General features: G+C 43.0%; 1 protein-coding gene across 1 annotated transcript in view; it reads right to left on the reverse strand.

Annotated features, from left to right (window-relative positions):
* Positions 1-14092, reverse strand: part of LOC126094767 (lipase 3-like) — a 157530-nt gene extending 143438 nt beyond the window's left edge. The window contains exon 1 of the mRNA XM_049909317.1: positions 13956-14092. Coding sequence (XP_049765274.1) covers positions 13956-14066 — 111 coding nt within the window. The 5' untranslated portion in view covers positions 14067-14092. The remainder of the gene's footprint in view (positions 1-13955) is intronic.
* Positions 14093-14701: the final 609 nt, after the last annotated feature.

Below are 14701 nucleotides of genomic sequence, written 5' to 3' on the forward strand. Positions count from 1 at the left end.
TCATGGGCAATCCTCTAAACAAGAGCAATACACACATAGATTGCCCGCATGCTCCCTCCATTGAGAGGTTTTTCGATATCATACTGGGACAGTCCTTTCGTATGTGCCAATCTTCTGTCAACATTTGATGTATGGGAAAAGTGGCTAAGTTTAAAAGGTTGTTCAAATTTAACACGTCAAATATCATCTATATTATTAGACGATGTTCTGATCTCTCAAGAGCGCGCGCATTTTCGACGTTTCGTCTGTTTTTGAAACTGAAGGTTGTAACCTCCCCACAAAAATCATAATAAAAATGAAAATGAACCATGAACCAAATGTAACCTACCCTCGGAAATAAGAATTAAATGAATTTTAAATATTGTAACCTCGGAACAAAATTGGTTCCCATTTATAGTCTCCGTGCAGAAATGAATTTTGTGGTTACATTAAATGTAAATGCAATTCCTAAACCCGAAAATAATAAAAAAATCAGTAACCTGGTAAATTTTATGACGACAGCAACGCTGCGTCACAGCCCTGTACTCTGAATACCTCAATAAAAACTGCGAATATATCTGCTCTTACCTAAAAAATTTTCGGCTCAGCTCCGTGCAATACTGGCCTATGCTTTGTGATTCATGAAAGGAAAGATAATCCATTGAATAAAATCTTTAAATTGAAATGAATGCCTTTTTTTTAAATTACTTTATATTATAAAATTATTATTGGGGCATTTTTTGAAAGAAATTGCATGACAGTTAACATACATTACTAGATACGCGCAAGGCTGCTTCTTTACCTTCTACAATAATACCCATCCTCCAGAGTCCCGACCAGAGCAGACTGCGGACACGCGCCGACTACTGCCGACTACTGCCAACTCACGCAGACTACTGCCGACTACTGCCGACTCACGCAGACTAGCAACAACTAACTACGTACTGCTCTCTGGTCAGAGACTCTCCTAAGTCTTGCCTGTTGCAGGCAGCGCATACATCGCATACCTCTTACAAGGTCTACCTGAGCTAACCACGCGGATCAGCGCAGTGGTTAGTACACTGGGCTCTCATTCGAGAGGACGACGGTTCAAACCCGCGTACGGCCAACCTGATTTATGTTTCCCACGACTTCCCTAAATCGCTTCAGGCAAATGCCGGGATGCTCTCTTCGAAAGGACGCGGTCGCTTTCCTTCTCCACCCTCCCCTAAGCCAAGCTTCTACTCCGTCTCTGATGACCTCGCTGTCGATGGGACGTTAAACACTAATCTCCTCTTTCTGCTCCCTTAGTGAGGTTCATTTTCAACGACTTGTCGGCCTTCCAAAAATGATTTGTGACAGCGAGAAACTTGTGCTCTTGATAGGGCATGTTCCGCATAGGTCTGTTTCAACTTACCATAAATCACACTCGCCGATTCACCAACTTCCACACAAACCGTGATGGCATAGCGTTGCTCTAAATTCCACTGTTCCATTTTCTTTATACACGACGAAAACACAGCATCACTGACGGCGCTCTGAAAAATCAAGTGATGGTTGAACGGAGATGAAATATAGGCCGAGCATCTGGAACGTATGAACACACCGGTCTACACATGTGGAACGACACAGCGTTGCCAGGTCGCTAGCCGTGTTGTCAGTCTCGTTACTTTTCTCCCGCACCTCAGAAGCGTGGGAAAAATCCCTATACATCCAATGACGATAGCCTACCAGTGACCACCAAAGAAATTTTACCCGATACTCCCAATCTGAGAAAGCGATTCTGGTCTCTGGCAGTTCCTGCAGAACGTTCATCTTGTCTTCAAGTCGCTGAGACAGAAACAGTGGCTGATAGACTGTGGTTAGTCTTCAAAACACAATAGAATTTTCGTGTATGGGCAGAGACTGGCTGCTTTGGGATTTAACTGCGTATGATTAGTTTGGATCTGTTCTTCGAATAGTACATCAAGACACAAGATTGCTTTTCTTCCGACTTTGGTTCAGAAAACATTATTCAGTTTTTGATCATGGAACTGTAATCAACGCAGGACACAAAGGCTAAACCTGCGTCTTACCATTGCTGTAGCCAATGTTTTTAAAGTTGAGTAATACATTTTACTATTCACTATTCTTTGTTCATTCCATTTTGTTCGTTCTGGCCCAGAACCCAAGCATTCGTCTTACGAGGACACCTCTGTTAGACTTTTTCAGCGCCGGCGAGATTCACATCAAATTGGAATCTCACCGCTCACAACAGGATGCAGCGTTAGTAGGGACTTGGTTGAGAGTCACGACGTTTAAATAACTGAGCGTAACGTTGCAAAGCGATTTGAAACGGATCGGATATGTGAGGATTGTGGTAGGAAAGGCGAATCGTCGAGTTCACATTATTGGGATAAATTTAGGAAACTGAGTTCATCTGTAGATACTTCCTGTGAGTTAATATGGGAAGAGGTAACTGTTGGCAACCGGAATAAAATAACTGGATCCTTTTTACTGACCTCCCAGTTCACATGATACAGTTCCTGAAAGGTTCAAAGAAAACTTGAGTTTGATTTCAGACACGTTCCCGACTCATACGATTATAATTGGTGGTGACTTTAATTTACCCTCGATATGTTGGCGAAAACACATATTTAATTCCTGAGGTATGCATAAAACATCATCCGAAATTGTGCTAAACGCATTCTCTGAAAAGTATTTCGAGCAGTTAGTTTATGAGCCCACGCGATTGGTAAACGGTTGTGAAATCACACTCGATCTCTTAGCAACAGTCCGCAGCTCGTGGTCGTGCGGTAGCGTTCTCGCTTCCCCCGCCCGGGTTCCCGGGTTCGATTCCCGGGGGGGGGGTCAGGGATTTTCTCTGCCTCGTGATGACTGGGTGCTGTGTGATGTCCTTAGGTTAGTTAGGTTTAAGTACTTCTAAGTTCTAGGGGACTGATGACCATAGATATTAAGTCCCATAGTGCTCAGAGCCATTTGAACCATCTTAGCAACAAATAAACAAATAATCCTGAGATGATAATGAGCATCAAAACAGATACAGGGATGAGTGAACATAGGGTTGTCGTAGAGAGAGTGAATATTGTAACCCCCAAAACCTTTAAAAATAAACGAAAAATTTACCTGTTCAAAAAAGCAGATAAAAATTCACTTGACGCCTTCCTGAGAGACAATCTCCACTCATTCCAAACTAATAATATAAGTGTAGACCAGATGCAGCTTGAATTCAGAGAAATAATATCGCAGCAGTTGAGAGATTTATACCAAATAAATTAACAAACTACGGAGATGATCCTCCTTGGTACACAAAACGGCTCAGAACACTATTACAGAAACAACGAAACAAACATGCCGAATTTAAACTGGCGCAAAATCGCCAAGATTGACGATCTTTTACAGAAGCTCCAAATTTAGCGCGGACTTCAACGCGAGATGCATATAACAGTTTCCACAAGGAAACTTTGAATTTTCTGCCAGGTTTGGAGTCAAAGAGATTCTGGTCGTATGTGAAGTATGTTAGCGGCAAGAATGCCTTCACTGCGTGATAGCAATGGAGATACTGTCAAACAAATGCTGCTAAGTCAGAGTTACTAAACACAGCCTTCCGGAATGCGTTCATGAACTAAATATTCCAGAATTCGAAACCAGAACAGCTGCCAACATGAGTAACGTAGAAGTAAATATCATCGGAGTGGTAAAGCAACTTAAATCATTTAATAAAAGCAAGTCTTCTGGTCCAGACTCTATATCAATTACGTTCCTTTCAGAGTATTCTGATGCATTTGCTTCATACTTGACAATCATAAACAACCGTTCGCTAGACGACAGATCCGTACCCAAAGACTGGAAAGTTGCACATGTCACACCAATATTCAAGAAGGGTAGTAGGAGTAATCCACCTAATTACAGGCCCATATCATTAACGTCGATATGCAGCAGTATTCTGGAACACATATTGTGTTCGAACATTATGAATTACCTCGAAGACATACAGTCAACATGGGTTTAGAAAACATCGTTCTTGTGAAACACAACTAGCTCTATATTCGCATGAAGCGTTGAGTGGCTATTGACAAGGGATTTTAGATCGATTCCGTATTTCTGGATTTCCAGAAGACTTTTGACACTGTACCACACAAGCTGCTTATAGTGAAATTGCGTGCTTATGGAATGTCGTCTCAGTTATGTGACTGGATTTGTGATTTTCTGTCAGAGAGGCCACAGTTCGTTGCAATTGACGGAAAGTCATCGAGTAAAACAGAAGTGATTTCTGGCGTTCCCCAAGGTAGTGTTATAGGCCCTTTGCTGTTCCTTATCTATATAAACGATTTGGGAGACAATCTGAGCAGCCGTCTTAGGTCGCTTGCAGATGACTCTGTCGTTTATCGCCTAATAAAGTCATCAGAAGATCAAAACAAACTGCAAAACGATTTCGAAAAGATATCTGAATGGTGCGAAAATTGTCAGTTGAGCTTAAATAAAGAAAAGTGTGAGGTCATCCACATGAGTGCTAAAAGGAATCCGTTAAACTTCGGTTACACCAAAAATCAATCAAATATAAAGGCCGTAAATTCAACTAAATACCTAGGAAATACGATTACGAGCAACTTAATTTGGAAGGAACACATAGAAAATGTTGTGGGGAAGGCTAACCAAAGACTGCGTTTTACTGGCAGAACACTTAGAAACACTTAGTAACAGATCTACTAAGGAGACTGCCTACACTACGCTTGTCCGTACTCTTTTAGAATATTGATGGGCGGTGTGGGATCCTTACCAGAAACGACTGACGGATTACACCGAAAAAGTTCAAAAAAGGCAGCACGTTTTGTATTATCGCGAAATATCGGAGAGAGTGACACTGAAATGATACAGGATTTGAGCTGGATATCATTAAAAGAAAAGCGTTTTTCTTGTGACGGAATCTTCTCACGAAATTCGAATAACCAACTTTCTGCTCCGAACGCGAAAATATTTTGTTGATACCGATCTACATAGGGAGAAACAAACATCACTATAAAATAAGGGAAATTAGAGCTCGTACAGAAAGATACAGCAGTTCGTCCTTTCCACGCTTTACGAGATTGGAATAATAGAGAATTGCGAAGGTGGTTCGAGGAACCCTCTGACAGGCACTTAAATGTGATTTGCAGAGTATCCATGTAGATGTAGATGTGTAAGAGACCACAGATAAGATGCTAGTGCGATCTGTTCTTGAATACTGCTATAGTGCTTGGGATGCATACCAGATCTGATTGAAGGAAGACATCGAAGCAGTTCAGAAGCCGGCTGTCAGAGCTGTTACCGATAGGTTTGAAAAACATTTAAGTGTTAAGAAGATACTTCGGAAACTCAAACGGGAATCCCTGGTGGCGGCAAGGCGTATTCGTTTCGAGGAACACTATTGAGAAAATTTGCAGAACCGGCATTTGAATCTGATTGCGTAAGAATTTTACTGCCTCCAACATAGATTGCGTAAGCACCACGAAGACAAGACACGAGAAATTTGGGCTCGTAGGGAAGCATATTGGCAGTCGTTTTTCCCTCGTTCTATTTGCGAGTGGAACGGGAAAGAAAATGGCTAGTGATGGTACAGGGCACGCTTCGCTACGCGCCGTACGGTGGCTTACTGATTGTGTATGTAGATGTAGATGTAGATGCTGATGTATGGTTGTGCGTGGGAAAAAAAGTGTTTTCTGGCAAAAATTACCTAACGAGTGAGTAATAAGTAAAGAGCCATGTTTGAAAATAATGAGAAAGAGGACTCATTAAACAAGTGAAAGAAACACATAGGAAGAAAGGATGCTGTAGGTTGCACTGGGTGAAATGTGAATATTCAAAATATAAGATTTACTTATAAATAAATTTAAATGGGTTTAAACGTAAAATAAATGCATTTTCTGATGTAAATTTTGGCGAAAGAACGTTCAGTCAATAAGTAATTAATAACGTAAAGATTTTAAAGGTGGCTGCCTGACCGTGGTATTAGAATCATTATTGCTTGCTTCCGTCTTGCAGTTTTAAGTATAAGTCACATTGCTTTTTAAATTCGCAGTAAATTTCATAATAAATCGAAATCAGATTAACTTCTTCAGAGTTTTGCAACTGGAAGAGCCTGAACATAATATTTCTTTGACAGGATTTAGTAAGGTGAGCTACAAACATCTCTTTTCCTATTCCTGCAAAAATAAACTGTTTTTATTGGCGGATTTAATCACGGTCTGAAAACAATACTGAAGATAGGCAGCGTTACATTTAAGGCAGTAATAGTGGATGAAGAATACGTGCGGGCACCTACTTTATCAGTTACTTAGTAGTCGATTGCCTTAATTGTGCAACAACAATCCAGTTAGGGCTCACGCGATTAATATTAGAAAGACAGTGATAATAATTTCGTTATTTGGCCAAGTAATAACAATGCGAACGCTCTGCTGAGTAATAGGGTACAGCTTTTATGTTCACTGAGGACTGTTGGGAAGGCAAAAGCTACGTCCTCCTTCCCAGCCGAGGTATGCAGACCGCAGGTGCAGCGTCCGATTTCGCGCGTAGCGTCTTGTGATGAGGAACTGTGGCAGTACTTTGCTCATTTAAATACTATTAACATATGTAACAACCAACCAACTAGGCTCTAAATATCAGTCTTGTTATGACTGACAATTAAGAAATTGTTGCGATTGTATGCGATTTGCCACCTCACATAAAAGCAAAAATTTATTTTTGTAAAATCTTGAGGGATCGGTCTCGTCATCCCTTCTGTCAGTCTGCTCCTTCCCCCTCTGCCCCTCTCATCCCACACTCTCTAAGTCCATCTCCTCTTCCCCCATCTCTCTGTTCAACTCCCCCTTTTCCACTCCATCTACTCCTTCCGCATCTTTCTGACCATCTCGTCCTCCCTCCTCTCTCTGCCTACCTCCTCCAATCCCCACACTCTGCCCATCTCCTCCTCTTCCACTCCCTGTCCATATTCCTCTTCCTCTTCTCTCTACTCTACCTGTCCTTCTCCCCCTCTCTCTGTCGATCTCCTGCTTTTTTCTCTCTGTTCATCGCCTCCTCCCTGCTCTCTTCGTCCACCTACTCTGTCCCTGTCCTCCACGCTTTGTCTGTGTCCTCCTTCCCCTGTCTCTACAACTGTTCCTCCCCCCTTCCCCCCACTTTCTCTGGTCATCTCTCTGCCCATCTGCTCCTCTCCCACCTGTCAATGTACTTCATTTCCCCTATCCATCTACTCCTTCCTCCGCCTCCATCTCATCCTTTCAAATCCATCTTCTCCCCCCCTTGATCTCCTCTTCATGTCTTCTGTATCCTCCTTACCACCTATATCTGCTCCTACCTTCTCTCACTGTCCCTCTCCTCCACCTCTCTCTGTCCATCTCCTCATCCCATTCCATTTCCTCCTTGACCCTCTAATTCCATCTCCTCTTCCCCCTCTGTCTGCTCATCTTCTCCTCGCATCTCTTCCTGTCGATCTCCTCTCCCTCTCTCTCATCATCTCCTCCGCTTTCCTTTCTGTGTCCACCTCCCCCACTTCCCTGTCCACTTCTTCCCCTTTCTCCGTCCATTTTCTCCGCCTCCTCTCTCTACATTCCCTATCCCTACCTCCCATTCATCTTCTCTTTCTCTGTCAATTTCTTTCTGACCCACTGTCTGTCCCTCTTCTTATTCCCCCCTAGCAGTGTCCGGTGCCCATCTCCTCTACATGTGTCCATCTCCTCCTCCGCCTTCTCTCTCCACGTTATCATTTTCGTCTCAACAGTTGGCTTCTGGTTCTTAGTCCCATAGTTTTTATTTAGAGAAAGTAAGTAATTTGTGTACCAATGATACAGAATTTTAGCTGGAGCTTTGCCTGAATCCACACTTCTCATATATAATTCACATATATTTGGCGTATTTCAATCATATTTGTACACATATTTCATCTGCGTGTCTATCGAATTTTGTCCTGCAGTTTTGTTTTCACGCAGTTCAAACTTTGACATCATACCTGCTGAACTATGTGTCGTACAGTGATATAAGTGTGAAGGTGTATGTTATACGTGGACACGGTCTGCCAAATGTATGGCGAACGGATTTATTAGTAAATAAATAATAAATCAAAATGCCATGCATAATGCGACATTTTTTCACGCATCTCAGTTCAGGATGTGTGACGTCATAAACGCTATGTGTCATCCAATGATATTCTTTTGGAGCTGTATTCAGTGGTATAGGCGAATACCGTCCGCAAAATGTAACGAGAATAGCCTTAGTAGTAATGAAGTATTAAATTAAAACGACATGCCTGATGCGGGAGTTTTTCTGCATGAACAACGAAAATGTAGCAAACAATAAACTATTTCCCTTCGATCATTTGCTGGGGTTGTCAGCGAGAAAAATTCTCGCAAACGTTTGAAATTACGCGCATGATTTGTTGTAAGTCACTAGGTACTCTCATTCTCAAGTACTGGATGAACATAGTGTGTCCGTTTACCCGTCGTGAACTCAGTTACTTTCCCTCCCCACTTCCACCCTCACCACTTTGAGAGGGAGATGCTTCTTTTCCCCACAGTGCTAGTTTGCAGACAAGTTTGGTTCAAATAGATCCAGTGCTTTAGAACCCGGTGTGGAACATCCGTACATACCTACACACATCCACCTTGTAGTTTGTATGGATTCAGTTTCAGGGAAAGTAAGAGGATTATAGCCCTATCGGTATCTTACGCAGTTTGTCTTATAGGGGCAGCCTATGTACATATTACAAAGTAATGAATAGATAAAAGTTGTATTTTTGTCGTGATAGAACCAATCCTGTAGTGTGTAGGTCATGCATCCACCTGTGTAACACTTACTCCACTTATGTGAATATAACGTGTTGTGCTCGTACTTGTTCGTTCTTCAGTTAAATTTACACCCATCAGTCCTTTTAATACATGCTAGGTTAGTCACGCAGTGCATCTGCTGTTGGGACTTGCATGTATCACTCAGCATAGGGGACTTGATGTAATGCCAAGGGTTTTCTGTGCTTCTGTATGTCCGTGCTGTGGGAGTTATCATAGGCTACATACACGGAACTCAGTGTGTTGCTGTGTTAAGATTTCTTGATAGTCATTATTTAAAATTTAGTATACGCATTTATCAGTCAGCTAATGGATAAACAGAATTGTCGCCATAGGGTAAATATCCTAAATGTGCCCAAACATGATAATTAGCGAAAGTAATTTATTATGTTCAGTGATATGTATTAACCTGTACACTAATTCAACACTGTTGGTTTCTTGTTTTACGATACCAATGACCTAGGTCAATGGTGTTATGAATTCGCCTAATAAACCATTTGAACTAAAACTGCTAACAGTTGAACACTAGTGCACAGTCTTTTGGAAAAAACAACATTCTGTCAATGAGTTATTATTTTGTAAATTTTTTTTTGTTTATTTACAGACGCAATCACATCGTTATGACACAGTCACAACCTGTTTAGGCCATACAATGACCATCTTCAGATTCCGAAGGCGGCATTGTCAAACTCAATGAATGAACCTGTTTTCAGTGTATGCAGCCTTTAGAATCTGAAGATGGTCATTGTACGGCTGAAACCGGTTACGACTGTGTCATAAGAAAGTTATTGCATCTATAAATAAACAGGTAATAAAGTCGTGAGTTAAACATTTGTTAAACAGACGCTCAAGGAAGTGCAACATTCAGTTCTAGTTAACTTCGTTCAGTGTTTACGATACTGCGAACATAACGCGCACTCTGGGCAAAAAAGCTAACTGCTGCTGTGAAAATGGTTAATGACGAACTGTAGTCTATAAAGTCGCGATGCAGGACGCAAGTACACTATGTGATCAAAAGTATCCGGACACCCCAAAAACATACGTTTTTCATATTAGGTGCATTGTGCTGCCACCTACTGCCAGGTACTCCATATCAGCGGCCTCAGTGGTCAGACATCGTGAGAGAGCAGAATGGGACGCTCTGCGGGACTCACGGACTTCGAACGTACTCAGCTGATTGGCTGTCACTTGTGTCATACGTCTGTACACGAGATATCCACACCCCTAAGCATCCCTAGGTCCACTGTTCCCGATGTGATAGTGAAGTGGAAACGTGAAGGGACACGTACAGCACAAAAGCGTACTGGCCGACCTCGTCTGTTGACTGACAGAGACCGCCAACAGTTGAAGAGGGTCGTAATGTGTAATAGCAGACATCTATCCAGACCATCACACAGGAATTCCAAAGATGGTCTGTTACTCGCTCCTGTGAACGGGAACGCGTTTTGCAGATCTTGGTGCCTCTCGCGTCCATCTCGAAAAGATAACCTGAAGATGCCTAAATAAGGAGAAACGCGTCGTTGAAAAATAATAAACTAAAATTGCAACCAAGACTGTTTTTAACCAATACTGTTAAGCACTGGTTTGCTGTATGCCACATATGGATTGGAAGAATTTGTACAAAGCTACATTTATCGTTTTAGATTAAACGTAACTGTGAAGCTTACCATCTTTACCGCATTTGGGCCAAACGCGAATAAGACTTGAGACCTCAAAACGACACATTCGACTCTGGTCAGTCGTTCTCTGCTACTTTTACGTGGCACTAGAGATGAAAAGTGGTCATGTTACTTGTGCTCGTAGACGCAGTGACAATTATGAATACCCTCTTCTCGCATGATATCCTGCGAACCACGGTTAAAGGGCGAGAGGCAGATTCCATATTCCTGGAGTTCGGACACCGTTCCACACCGTGACCGACGACAAACTTATGGCAAAATTACGAACGTACGGAATAGGTTCTCAGATACGTAAGTGGCTCGAATACGTCTCAAGTGACAAGATTCAGTATGTTCTTCTGCACATTGAGTGTCCGTCGGAGACGCCACGAGTGCCCTATGGGAGTGTTACAGGATCACTGTTATACTCTGTATACACTACTGGCCGTTAAAATTGCTACACCACGAAGATGACATGCTACAGACACGAAATTTAACCGACAGGAAGAAGTTACTGTGATATGCAAATGATTAGCTTTTCAGATCATTCACACAAGGTTGTCGCTGGTGGCGACACCTACAACGTGCTGACGTGAGGAAAGTTTCCAACCGATTTCTCACACACCAACAGCAGTTGACCGGCGTTGCCTGGTGAAATGTTGTTGTGATGCCTCGTGTAAGGAGGAGAAATGCGGAGCACCTTGTTTCCGACTTTGATAAAGGTCGAATTGTAGCCTATCGCGATTGCGGTTTATCGTATCGCGACATTGCTGCTGGCGTTGGTCGAGATCCAGCGACTGTTAGCAGAATATGGAATCGGTGGGTTCAGGAGGATAATATGAAACGCCGTGTTGGATCCCAATGGCCTCGTATCACTAGCAGTCGAGATGACAGGCATCTTATCCGCATGGCTGTAACGGATCGTGCAGCCACGTCTCGATCCCTGAGTCAACAGATGGGGACGTTTGCAAGACAACAAGCATCTGCACGAACAGTTCGACGACGTTTGCAGCAGCACGGACTATCAGCTCGGAGACCATGGCTGCGGTTACCCTTGACGCTGCATCACACACAGGAGCGCCTGCTATGGCGTACTCAACGACGAACCTGGGTGCACGAACGGCAAAACGTTATTTTTTTGGATGAATCCAGGTTCTGTTTACAGCATCATGATGGTCGAATCCGTGATTGGCGACATCGCGGTTAACGCACATTGGAAGCGTGTATTCGTCATCGCCATACTGTCGTATCACCCGGCTAGAGGTGGTTGTTCTGGGTACTGATTTCTCCGGATCTATGCACCCAAACTGCGTGAAAATGTAATCACGTGTCAGTTCTAGTATATTATATTTGTCCAATAAATACCCGTTTATCATCTGCACTTCTTCGTGGTGTAGTAATTTTAATGGCCATTAGTGTAGATAAATGATCTGGCTTAATGAGCAGCAATCTGCTACTATTTGACGATAGTGCTGTGGCGCACGGCAAGGTATCATCGTTGAGTGACTATAGGAGGATACAAGATGACTTAGACGTAATTTCTACTTGGTCTGATGAATGGCAGCTTGCTCTAAACTCAGAAAAATGTAAATTAATGCAGATGAGTTGGAAAAGCTATCCTATAATGATCGAATACAGCTCAGTAGTGTGCTGTTTTACACAGTCCCGTCGATTAAACATCTAGACGTGACGTTGTACAGCGACCTGAATTGAACAAGATCGTAAGGACGATAGTGGGGAAGGTGAATGGTCGACGCTGGACTATTAGCAGAATTTTAGGAAAGTTAGGTTCGCCTGCCGTGGAGACCGTTTGTAAAATGCTAGTGCGACCTATTCTTCAGTACTGACCGAGATTGTGAAACCTCCACCAGATCGGATTAAACAAAGGATTCGAAGCAATTCAGATACGTGCTGCTAGATTTGTTACCCGTAGATTCAATCACGACCCGAATGTTACAGAGCTGTTCCGTGAATTCTACTGGGAATCCATGGAGGAATACTACTGAGAAAATTTTGAAAAGCGGCATTTGAAGCTGTCTGCAGAACGAATCGACTGCGGCCTACGTGTACTCGTATTTCACGCAAGGACCACGAAAATAAGAGAAACTGTGTCTCGTAAGGAAGCATACAACCTTGTTTCCCTGGCTCTGTTTGCGAGGGAAATACGAATGGAAATCACTACTAAAGTGCACGCCATTTATGACGGCGGCCGAGTTTAGGTTCGTTCTGCGCATCTGACGTCACAAAACAGTCAGCCAATGAACAGAGAACGACGTTGCCAGAGCACAGACGAGTGTCTTCAGTTTCAGAAACATTCAGTCATAAATAAAGTAATTGAACAAAAGCAATGTCTTGATAGCAGACTTTCTTTCATAGAAAGTTTGGAAAAAGCATTCATTATACCAATTGCTTCGTATTCTATTAATTAATTAAACCAAACAAGCAATAAGCCTCCTAATTCAGGCGATAGCAAGGAAAGGTGTTTATATCATTCTCACTAACCGCTTTTTCGCAATAAAGAACAGCGGTAATTGTTTATTTCCTATTGTACTTCGACGAAACGTGAGTAATTCATAACCATACCAACAGTGTTTGTCGGTATTTTGCGTGATATTTTAAAGTCCTCTGGGAGATGAAATGGATGACGAGCTGCGTTAGCGTAATCGACCACACGGAAAGTATACGCAATGGACTTTTACCTCTGCAAACTCTTCAAAATTTCGTGCAATGGCTTACTACATCTAATGCTGCACAATGACTGTGTTGAACATCGAAACAAAATTAAGTCATTTATGGGGGGAAAGTATCAGTCAAGAAGCTGTGTAAAAATCAAAATTTTGGGCCAAATAGTTTTTGTGAAATCGAATGATAAAGTGTGTCAAAGCAGTCGAAACACCATGTGTCTGCCCACAGGCGAGCAGTGCAATGACGACAAAATCGCGTACATCGCGGAATGCGGGGAGCCGTCTCTGTAGCAGCGAAAGGGTTAATGCGGCCGTGGTGGCTCTACTTCACAAACTGCGCGCTCCCCCCTAAACGTAAGTTTGCGAACTAATACCATGGCGCTGCTTCTCTTGGCGCGTACAACTCTGAACGCAGCAATCTCCCGCTTCTGGGCGGGCCTGCGCGAACCGCCAAGATGAGAGAAGTGAACTGTAGTGGTACAAGGTGCCTCTGCCATGCACCACACGGTTACTGAAGTACGTATGTAGATGTGATTGTAGGTGAATGTGGCGCTAGAGTCGGACGCTTTTGACGATTTTTACAAGTCTTGCTCTCTTTCCACGACTAGCTCTACCTTGCAGACGAGCAATTGGTGATGTACCCCACCATTATTGTCTTTTCAGACAGCAAATCTTCCGCGTGCCAACTTTGGGAATTGTACAACTATTCTGCGTCATATTCTCTCACTCTGTCTCTCACACACACACACACACACACACACACACACACACAGTCACTCTCTCTCTCTCTCTCTCTCTCTCTCTCTCTCTGACACATGCCTATGGAGAGTGTTTCTCACCGTGTCGAGGTAGGCGTCGGAGTTAACATCCGTGGGGCCGTCCTCTGCTGTGGCGAGGACTAACAGGGCGAGCAGCGGCAGTAACGAACCCTTCCGCTGGACGGCAACCATGACGTACACCGCACACTGTTCTGTCGCGAGGGCAATGAGGTCTATATGCGACATTCTCAAGGTGACTGCCTTATCGGAAGAGGTGTGGCGAACAGAAAGTCCGCATACCACTCGAGCCTTGTAAAAGGAATAAACGAGGAAAACAGGGTGACGTCACAGATAAGGAACATAACAATTATAAAGAAATGAAGGCGACGGTCCCACATTTTACAAGGTGTGTGATTACCGTGTGAAGTAGTCATTTGCTTGACAAGTGAAAAATATACCTTCCTCCTGTCGTAAAAGGTAGTTGCTCCGGTACAAGCTTAGTTATTGTGTAACAGAGAGGAAGCGCGCGCAATTTACAGCGAATGTGTTGTCCAATTTTGATCTTTATCTTACAGCTGTTAATATGGATACTTCTTTCTCCCGAAGGGAAGGCCTGGTTCAGTAAGGAGAGCAGTCAGCGTGGATTGTGGAAACTGGGAAAGATTTTAGGCTGACTGAAACTTTCAGAATAGCTTGAATAGCGCGATCACCTTTAGGTTTTCCCTTGACGAGTAAGGGTCTGGCCTCCTATTCGGGCCATGGTAAGGAATCACGAACTTAAATTTCTCTGAGTTAGTTCGTAAATAAAACACGTAGTTACCTGTGAC

The sequence above is a fragment of the Schistocerca cancellata genome, chromosome 8, assembly GCF_023864275.1.
Source record: "Schistocerca cancellata isolate TAMUIC-IGC-003103 chromosome 8, iqSchCanc2.1, whole genome shotgun sequence".
NCBI classification, from domain to species: Eukaryota; Metazoa; Arthropoda; class Insecta; order Orthoptera; family Acrididae; genus Schistocerca; species Schistocerca cancellata.